The sequence below is a fragment of the Helianthus annuus genome, chromosome 6 (assembly GCF_002127325.2).
Source record: "Helianthus annuus cultivar XRQ/B chromosome 6, HanXRQr2.0-SUNRISE, whole genome shotgun sequence".
Taxonomy (NCBI): domain Eukaryota; kingdom Viridiplantae; phylum Streptophyta; class Magnoliopsida; order Asterales; family Asteraceae; genus Helianthus; species Helianthus annuus.
The window spans coordinates 41,380,358-41,390,755 of NC_035438.2; the positions used below are offsets into that span (position 1 = coordinate 41,380,358).

General features: G+C 35.5%; 1 protein-coding gene across 1 annotated transcript; it reads left to right on the forward strand.

Moving 5' to 3' along the window:
• Positions 1-503: 503 nt before the first annotated feature.
• On the forward strand, positions 504-1,744 carry LOC110864958. The gene is made up of 2 exons (XM_022114133.2): positions 504-858; positions 1,453-1,744. The coding sequence occupies exons 1-2, from the start codon at positions 566-568 to the stop codon at positions 1,580-1,582; spliced, it is 423 nt and encodes a 140-aa protein (XP_021969825.1). The 5' UTR covers positions 504-565; the 3' UTR covers positions 1,583-1,744.
• The last annotated feature ends 8,654 nt before the right edge of the window (positions 1,745-10,398 follow it).

Sequence of the window (10,398 nt, forward strand, 5' to 3'; positions counted from 1 at the left end):
AGATGCAGTTAGGCGTCCAACACTATCTACGTTGAGGTAATTAATTGATGAATTGTCCAAGTGGGAGATTGTTGGATATTAGATATCCGATGATCGATTATTCAACGTTACCATGAGGTACGATCCAAAGAGTTACACTTCGGACGACAGTTAATTGTACAGTTAGGGTTAAACATTAGTTCACGAATTACGGAATTAATTACGTTAATTAATTATATAGAGATATAATTAAAAGGTTACGGTTTAGTTGTTTAATAAAACAATTAATGAGATTATGACATTCATGATTTAATTGTTAAATATAACTACTTAAAAGCGCACCTAAATCTATATAAATATTTAAGAAAAAAGTAATCCGAATAATTAATCAATTGAAACCGACTAACGGAGGAAATTACGATATGTTTACGCAAATTAACGTGGTTTTTAAATTTTTGTAACGGTAAATTTTTTTTTGCAAACCCACTATTTAAACTACCATTCTATGTTATTGGGATGTAATTTCTTTGATTTACCTACCCCTAATACTTCTGTTTCATTCAATCAACACATTCACAATCTTTCAATGTACCGTACCGCAAGAAACCGGAGACCGAAGACGACGTCGTCTGAAACTAATCAGATTACCGACCAAGATTCAGATTCTTTAGAATCTACAATGGGAAACATTCGAATGATGATCTTGTCTACCATATGTAATGAAGGTGAAGGAGACTTGTTGACACCAGAAAAGAGGCTGCTGAACTCGATCGAGATTGTTGAGAGGGTTGTGATGGAGGAGTTGAACAGATTGAAGAGAACACCTGCTGCTGAAAAGGCAGAGAGGGAGAAGAAGGTCAGAACTTTGATGTCAATGAGGTGATTGATTCACTGAATTTTGTTGATCATGTTTTGTTTGATCATCTACTGATGATGATTGGGCTCCTAGTTGTTTACCTTTTTTTTTCTATATTATTATTATTTTTTATTAATATTTTTTTTGGTATAGACATAAAGAAGGCTCTACTCTTGTTGAGCATGTTTTGTTTGATCATCTACTGATGATTGGGGTTCTAGTTGTTTACCTTTTTTTCTTTAAAAGGTTTAGGGTTTATTATTATTATTATTTTGGTATAGACATGAAGCAACTACTGGTCATATTTAATGCGTGGAACTAGCACTTTTTAGTTGGAGGGTTATCATAAGTTTCTCTGCCGGTTACAAAAAAGGGGGTCTAACTCATGTTTTTTTTTTTTCAAAACTATGATTTTATATATAAAAAAATTTGACAAATTGTGGTGATCCCCTTCTTGGTTACGCCCCGGATCATACTTCTTTGTTTTGTTTTGTTTTTATTATGGAATGCTGTTTTTGGTTGTCTGGGGTTTAGTGTTAAAAATATATCTTACAAATATCAGTTTTATATTTTATAATTGTTGATTCTTATATGGTTGTTTTATTTTTACATGCGAGATGGGCTGATTCATGTGGGCTAAATACAAAATGGGCTGATGAGTTAGACGCTGGTGCTGGAGTTATGATAGCTGGGTCGCGGCGGATTGCAGCTATTGCGGATAGATCAGTTTCGGATCAGTATAAATAAGTTTGTTAGTCTTTGGTCTTTGTATTCATCTTTTGTTAGCCTTTGGTGGCATTGGTATTCTGTTCTCATAAAAGATTACTTATGCATCTTGTTTAACTTTGTGCAGACTTCTTACAAATATAAATAATAGTTTCAGTTTTGTGCTTGATTTCATGATATTAATCAGGTGTGTTGATTTAGTAATGCTATTCGGGTGTTTAGTTTTTGAAGAACACAATCTTTGATAGCCTGATTATGCTAAGATTCTTCACACATTCTGGAATTTACAAGTTGTTTGACTATTTGGATGGTCAAGATCTTGAAAATAATCTTTCTTGCTTATTTAGCATTGAATCAAGAAGATAAGACTCGCTTAAAGTAATCTTGTTTCTTTATGGGTTGTAACTTGTTTCTTTGGATAAGTTATTTAACTAACTGAATGTTCAAGATATTGAAACTAAGAATCTTTCTAGATTTAACCCATCATCAATATAAGCTTGTTACTGAACGGCGCATAAAACATGTTCAAAATTATTATTCAATCCTTAGTCGAATACTCGAATTCAGTACATCTTTTCTGACTACACAAGTGGTTCTTGATGCCGCAGCCACACAGAAAAAAAAAGTTAATCCCACAATCTTTCATTACAAATATTGCACATAAAGTGATAGGAATCGATATATGATAATTGTGATAGATTGAATTGAAATACAAATCGAAGATAAACAATCACCGAAGTGATCCCGGGCTAAGCCCTTCTCCACAAGGGAGCCTCTCCACAATGGAGCCCTAACCGAATAACAAACTCTCCTCCTCACTACTAACTATTCCATACTTATTTATAAGAGAGAAAGTTACAAATACCCCCTCCCTATGTAACACCTCGTAGTTTCATGTCCAATATAATATCGACACGTGTCATGGACTTTAAACGAGTAAAGAATTAATTTAGAAGGACTAAAGTTGACAAACAAAGAATCTACGTGTGTAAAGGGATTCAAAGTGTCAACAATGGATAAATGTACCTTTCAATAACCCTACACGATGTTTATACCCTTAAACGAATGAATTATGGATCATACGAAGCCAATTGTGAAAGAAAGTGAGAGATTACAAACTACAGGGGTTAAATGTGTCAACATGTTTAATTTATACCTTTGAGTGACCTTTTAGCAAACCCGAAGCTTTGTAACGATTAAGTATACTCACTAGAATAAGTGATAAAACTTTCACAAGGTTTCGATAAAGTATGAGAAAGTTATGATAACATTCGTTTACGAGGGGTTAAAAGCGTCAACAGGGCAAAACCGAAGTTTTCGGTTATCATTTAAGGAAACTGGACCTAACGATGTTTGGTTATATCTCATGGATCATAGAAATATAAGTTATATGGGTTAAATGTGCTTAAAGTGAAAGAAATTACGTGTTAGAAGGTCCAAGGGGTGAAATGTCATTGTTTGAAAGATGCTGATCAGGTAAGCCACATGGTGGCGCTGCGCCACCATCTCCACCCTCTGCTGTCGCGCGACGCGATGGCCTGACCTGGTCAGAAATCATGCACAGCTGCGAGTATAGCAGGTTGCACCGCCTTAGAAGCCTTGTTTTACATACCAGGGGCTGCCCCAATGGTATTTCATGCAATAGGGACACATGTATTGATCAGGGATCATGCATAGACTTATTTGGAAGGATCTTGTTGCATCTAATTCACTATATAAGAAACCCATTGTTGCAACATTTGAGCACCTCACTTGAAAACTTTCACAACTTCACTTCTGAAGATCCCTGGAGCTCAAGACCACTTTCTAGAAGTCATTAGTCGTGCATAGGACTATTGTAAGTGTCCTTAACCTTTCTTAATTCAGTTTTACTCAGTTTATTAGCCTAAAGTCAAACCGTCGTAATTAAGGTTTGACTTCGTGATTAATCACAATTTGTCTAGTCAAATCTCGAATTAAAAATACCTATGAGTTGGTAATTATGTGGGTAATAAACCCTTAAAATGTTACTCTCTGATTCCCACTCTAACTAGGTCAATTGTCGGGTCAAAGTTAATCATAAAAAGTCAACAGAAAGCTTATTTTCAAATAAATACATAATTAGCAATGTAGAAGCCATGCAACCTATTTTATTACTCTTATAACATGTCTAAGCATGTTCAACCCAACAATTTTCAGTTTAAGCTCGGTTCGGAACCGAAAATCGCATAAGTGGACTTTTACTTTGACTTTCAGTTCTGACCCATTAGAGCATAGTTTAGAAATGCCTTAGAGCTTTATTAGGACCAGGTTACATGTTAGTATAACCCTCTGTGATTATACAACTTGGTTCATTAGAGCTTAATTGTTGACCATTATGCCCTCTTGACCTTAAAAAGATATTTTTGAAAATGTGAAAGGATAGAGACCTTTATTACTGAAATGTAAACATGTCCCTAAATTTTCACATCAGTTTGAGGTCTGGATTAGGAGTTATGCTCAATAGCGTAATTATAAAGCTTTTTATTAATTAAACGGCGTAATTAGCATATAGCCTATTTAAACCCAATTTTTTTATATCAAACTTTTTACCTACTAATATAAAATAATATTTTGGGATTTTTGAAGATTTTTATTTATTTTTAGGCTGAGCATAACATAGGGTTCTAAGCTTTATTTGGTAATTGTCGGTTTTGCCCTTTTAGCCTATAAAATGAGTTTTACAAATCATTTTGATACCAAACCTTTTTCTACTGATCTTATATGATAAATAAAACATTTTAAGCTTTCTGGAATGATAAAAGTATCAGCTTTTTTTATAAAACCCAGAAATCGCTTAAAATCGCCTTTTTACGCGTTTTAACGCATATTATAAGTTAAAACTATTTTTAACATATAAGGTTTGATACCTACTGATGTTTTAGGTAAATTTTCATAATTTAATAGTAGGCAAAAGTTCTAAACTCAGATTTCCAGATTTGACCTTTTAAGCTTATGTGAAATTACCAAAATGCCCCTACGGTGCATAGTTTGGTTATAAATGATAAATTTCACATATATACAATACCCTACTGATGTAACCTATTAAATTAAATATTTTTGCTGATTATATCAGACCTGAAACTTAGATTTATTTTTAAACTCTTTTAAGGCTTTAAAATGACCAAGATACCCCTACGGGGCATAATTTGAGTTTAAATTCATTTTGGGCATAATGAAAGATATCCTACTGATATCACAACATATTTAAGGCATATTAACTTAGGAAACCTGTACATGACTCATTTGGTTACCCGTTACGCACTTTTCGCGTTCGGATCGGTTTATGTAACTAGTTTGCATATATTAGCCGAAACGGGTCAAACCTTATCATTTTTATCTCAAAATCCAGAATGTGTTTAGTTTACCCATATTAAACAAGTATCCAAGCTTGTCGGGTCTAAACCACATTCTAATCCGGTCTTCACTTAATCATGCGTTTTGAACCGTATCTTTCTTTAAAACTAACCAGTCTAAGTCTAGGCTTAATTCAGACCCGTTAGGAATCTAATAGGTTATTAAAAACCTTCGTTCTAGATTGGGAGCCCGGTAAAAGCTACGTGCACTTGCTGTTTGTGATTATTACTTGCTCAGGTAAATACTTTTAACTTATTTTCCCTATACGGGCTTGGGATACGGTATTATAATAATACCGCTTGGTCGGGTGTGTAGTCATTTAAATCATATTGTGATTAATGCATTTACATAACCTGTTTTAATCTGTATTATTTGGTGTATGGCCTTTGGGGGTTAAATGATCATGTCCCGGATATCCTTGGCATCATTCAAAGAAATGGCCACGACCTAAGCACGGGGTGTAGGCATACACCTGACAGTTTCATATGTAAAAACTGGTAGTCCACTTAAAGGAAACAACCTTGTGGGCATTATACCTGTGGCGTGTCAATTAATCTTAACCGGCTCTTCTAACCGGTACTATTGGACGACAAATAAGTAAAACTGTATACAAGATTATTTTTAAATAATTGTCCCAAGTTATAAAAGATATTTTGTGCCTTGTGCATTCAAACCAATTTTCTTAAATTTTTTCAAAATGAGTCAGTTAAATTGTATTTACCAGTGTAAACTGACGTATTTTCCAAAAAGTCTAAGGGGTTGTTTGGTAGCCTCTTAATGACCATTCAGATGCTACCTCTTAATGGTTTAAAACCTCTGAATGAATAAGAGGTAACCTCAAGTCTGAATGGTTAAGAGGTAACATCTGAATGGTAAATCATCACATGTCACGTTCTTCTAACTTCTCATTGGTAAAATTCTTAATGGTTCCATTAAGAGGTAACCTCTTAATGACCATTCAGAGGCTACCAAAAAGCCCCTAAGTGCAGGTACTAGACGAAATAGGCTGGCTACTCCTGGCATCATTACTCAAGTCTTGCAAGCTTTAGATGTTAAAGTCTGTTGAACAATAATCTTTTTATCTTTCGATCCGCCTGTGGATCCATTACAGTCCGTTGTGATACCTTGATATTACTATTTATTCGGTTTGTAATGTGATTCATCTTTTGCTTCCGTTGTGCATTTAAAATTGTGTTATTTGACTATGATGATATCAACTATGTCACGATACTCCCCACCGGGCCCACCGGTAATACGTGGAAATATCGGGGTGTGACACCCTAATACTAGAATTAGCAAAGTAAACATATGATTCCTTACAATACTCCCCCCTTCGAGAAAGTCTTGTCCTCAAGACTTTGATCAGAAGCCTGTCCCGGTTTCCAAGTATAGGCGTCCTCAGATGCGTCATCCAGTGGCCGAGGCTGCCCATGCACGACCCATAAATGCCACGTGGCCGAAAACGTCAATCGCGTTCCAATGAGAGGACAGTGAGACAATGACTTCTTTCCCCTGTCAAATGGAGCTTTTCCCTTCTCACGCAAGTCCAAATCAGAAAAAATCAAGCCCACAACCAATTATAGACACATATCAGTGGGGTGTCCAAACTATAGACAAATTCCACAAGCTCGAGCTGGTGGCTCAGCACTCTTGTCCTTGGTAAGTTGCATGACTGCTTTTGTCAACTCAGCGAGCTGCTTTTCAATGTGAGGAGTGCTCACTTCCTTGACTGTTCGTGGAACATCCGTGTACCACTCATCTTCTTGTGCGGAGGTAATCAAAGCTCTAATTTGAGTAGGTGTTTTATCGAGTGGAGCTCCTCCACTAGATGCATTTATCAAATGCCTCTCCATTGGTGCTAATCCTTCACAAAAGTATTGAAGGAGTTGATGCTCAGATATTCCATGTTGTGGACAACGGGCACACAGTTTCTTAAACCTTTCCCAGTAAGTGTGTAAAGCTTCCCTTTTAGCTTGTTTAATCCCAATGATTTCCTTTCGTAGAATGGAGGCCTTTACTTCTGGGAAATATTTGTCTAAGAACTTATTTGCTAGATCATTCCAAGTGTTTACCGACCCCGGTGGTAGGTAATAAAGCCATTCTTTAGCCAAATCTTGCAAAGCAAAGGGGAATGCCCTTAGCTTGATTTGATCTTCAGTGATGTTGTGTGGCTTCATGCCAGAACACACAACATGGAACTCTTTGAGGAACTTGTGTGGATCTTCATTCTCTAGACCTCGAAAGTTAGGTAGCAAATGGATAAGACCGGATTTGAGTTCAAAGTTCTCCATGGCAGGGTAATTAATGCAAAGTTGTTGTTGTGGGACATCATGAGTCGCCCAGTGTCTAAGGGTTTGTTCAGCTGTCATTGTAACTGTAGAAGTTGGAGATTCGTGGGAAGACTAGCGATGTACCTGTACTAAAAGAAATCTTGGCACAAAACAGTTAGATTTGCCGTATCCCTAGCAACGACGCCAATTTGTTGGGTATCGAATCCAGCAAATAAAATAACAAGAAAACTACTAGTATGAGTGGAAGTAGAGTTCGTGTCCACAGGGATACAGATTAACGAATTATGCCAAAACGTTTTAAACACAGATACGGTTGTTTTAAGAGGGGGTTTTAGTTTAACTAAAATGTAAAAATAATTTATATTTTTTAGATTAGAAAGATAAGCTAATTAAAGTGGTTGGAAAATTCAGATATTAAAAAATTAATTTCAACACCAGGGCAATTTCTTGATTCGGTTCGACTTACGATCATTAACGTTCACGGTGCAATGATCCTTTTTAAATAATAGTTTGTATCGACACTAGACGTCACGCAGTTCGGACCTCCACTCTATTTAATGTCTAACCAAACGCCGTTCGTTGATTAGAGCCAACCCGCTACTCTAAACTCACGTCGTTCGGATTTTAGCGTGCGGGTTGCGGGACAGAAATATCAATTACAATCAAACACTCACGCTGTTCGGAGTGTTTAATTATATTGTTTGATTCTATAATAAATTCAAATTCATAGACAAATTTGAATCATTATTTGTTCCTTTTATCAAAACTTAAAATCTGATTAGAGATTAAAATATTGATGAACTTTATTAGAAAGATTAATAAATTGATCATGTTTATTAACAATCTAATATTTTCCGGATCGAATCCGTATTAAAAACAAGAATCACACAAACAAACCACTAAAATATCCAGATCTAACATAACCGTTTCACATCACTTTATGAACCAACTCAAAGAAAATAAACTCTAATGTTAAAACTATAAAAGTCTAGCCAGACATGATGACTATAACAACCAATTCAAATATGAAATAAAACATCCAATATTTAAAACTTCCAAAAAAAACTAAAACAAACAAGTGTTTTTGTTCTAGAAATCACCCCCCAAAAGAATTCCTTTTCTCCCACAACTCTGTTGCAGCAGCCGTCCAAAAGATATGGGCCCCTCATTCTTCGTGATAGTTGTTATTTTCAAGTCTTAATATGGGCTCCATCTACTATTGGGCCAATAACTCTCGTATCAAAATGATCACCCAAATTAATCCCAAGAAGATTTTAGTTCAAGCCCAATTTAAATAGATTGTTGTCATGGAGGACTCGTATGATCAAGAAAACTCCACCTAATTTTTACATCAACTGTTTCAATTCCATCCTTTCAAGCCACCAACAATCATCTTTTTTTTTATCATATAACTTGAACATTCACAGCTCCTAATCTCTTTTATCATTCGCGATTCTTCTACATCTACAAAAAATAATTAACACAAACCAAAGTAGATTTCATTCCACAAAAACACGTATTTTCCAAAATATTGCAATATATATAGTATAAATGCCTAAAATGCAATTAAATATGCATGCTAAAATGTGGTAAAATATGCCTAAAAATGCAACTAACACTAACCCGGTTAATTTTTCTGTCAACTATTAACATGTGCCACTCACATGAGGGTATAATGATTTTTTTCACTTAATAACTAAAATAAAATTAAATAAAAATAATATATATTAACATCAAAATAAATGAAAATGACCATTATGCATTTATGCCCTCATGTGAGGGTATAATGATCTTTTTCACTTAATACGAAGGGACTGCTAGTTAGTCAGCCTTCGTTTTTGAACTTTTAACTATCTGTTAGTTATGTCCAATGATTCTGTTAGTATGTTGTTAAAGTTAAACGTAAATTAAAAGTCAGAAGTATCACAAAGTCATGCATGGAGGTTATTTCACCTCGTTATTTAACACAAAGCATAAATCAGCAGAACTGATCGGTTGGTCATCTTTACAGAAAGGAAATTACAGAAATAAATAAAGTCCTAGATTAACAGTATCAACTATGGCAAGAGTTAACGTTGAAAGATCGTCGGAACTATTTTAAGAACATTGGCTTCATATGAAGGCAGGTGGGTTCGTATGAAGGCACTGGTGGCTTCATACGAAGGGACTGTTCTTGAGGTGAAATCAGCTCGGTTTTGCTTGAACTGACCCTTTAATCAACTAAAATCAGTCCTAACATGATTCCACAGCTACCTTCTCAGCTGTGAACTCAGTGGGACTCGGTTTCGGTTATGTTTATGTTCAAAAGTTTGTAAAAAGGAGGTTTTTGATAGATTTTCTCCACTTATGTTGGTCCTCAATCTCATTGAGAGTTTGTATCAGCTGCCTATGCAAGGCCGATGTACCAACGATTTCGGGAGAAGCCTATGTTTGAGAAAAGTTTTGCAAAAAGTTAAGAAATGAAGAAGAAGAAGAAGATGAAAGAGATTCTCACTTTTGAAGAGCTTGCGAGTGAAAGAAGTGGGAGTGGAAGTTTGGAACGAAGGAGGATGGATTGTATTTATAGGAGAAAATTAGGGTTTTAGGGTTAATTAGGCTGAAAATGGGTTTTGGGCTAGGCTGGTACGAAGCGGGCCTGGGCTTGTTCGTACGAAGCTACTTGATTAGGGCCCAAAAGTTGCATTTTCTTGGTATTAAGCTGATTTTAAGCCATTATAAGTTATGCAATGTACAAGTGTCGTGCAAGTATAAAAGAGTGTAATAATGTATTTTGCATATAAAATAGGTATGAAGACGTACGAATTTGCATAGAATCAAGCATCAAGTATGTATGAAGTATGAATAAACACCAAGTATTTTATGAATAATGTATAACACAAGTATATAAAAGATAACATTTTCCATTATAATTCAATTCTCGGATTACAACGCATAAGAAGAAGTACGAATACAAGAATTACAAATTTCCATTAAAGGAAAGTACAAAGGACTTTCTAAATAAAGAAAGTTACAAAACGCGAGGCGTTACAAAGGTTGGTACAACCCATACAACTAGGGGCTTAAACCTCACATCCACAGAACACACACCGACAACAACACTGGTGACGACACCTATAAATCCACCGTCAAATCCATACGACAAACACACTGACAAAGCTAACGTCGGTCACC

Coding starts and splice junctions, on each gene's coding strand:
- LOC110864958 (XM_022114133.2), top strand. CDS start 566: ATGTACCGTACCGCAAGAAACCGGAGACCGAAGACGACGTCGTCTGAA. Junction 859..1,452: donor AGAACTTTGATGTCAATGAG/GTGATTGATTCA, acceptor TTTACATGCGAG/ATGGGCTGATTCATGTGGGC.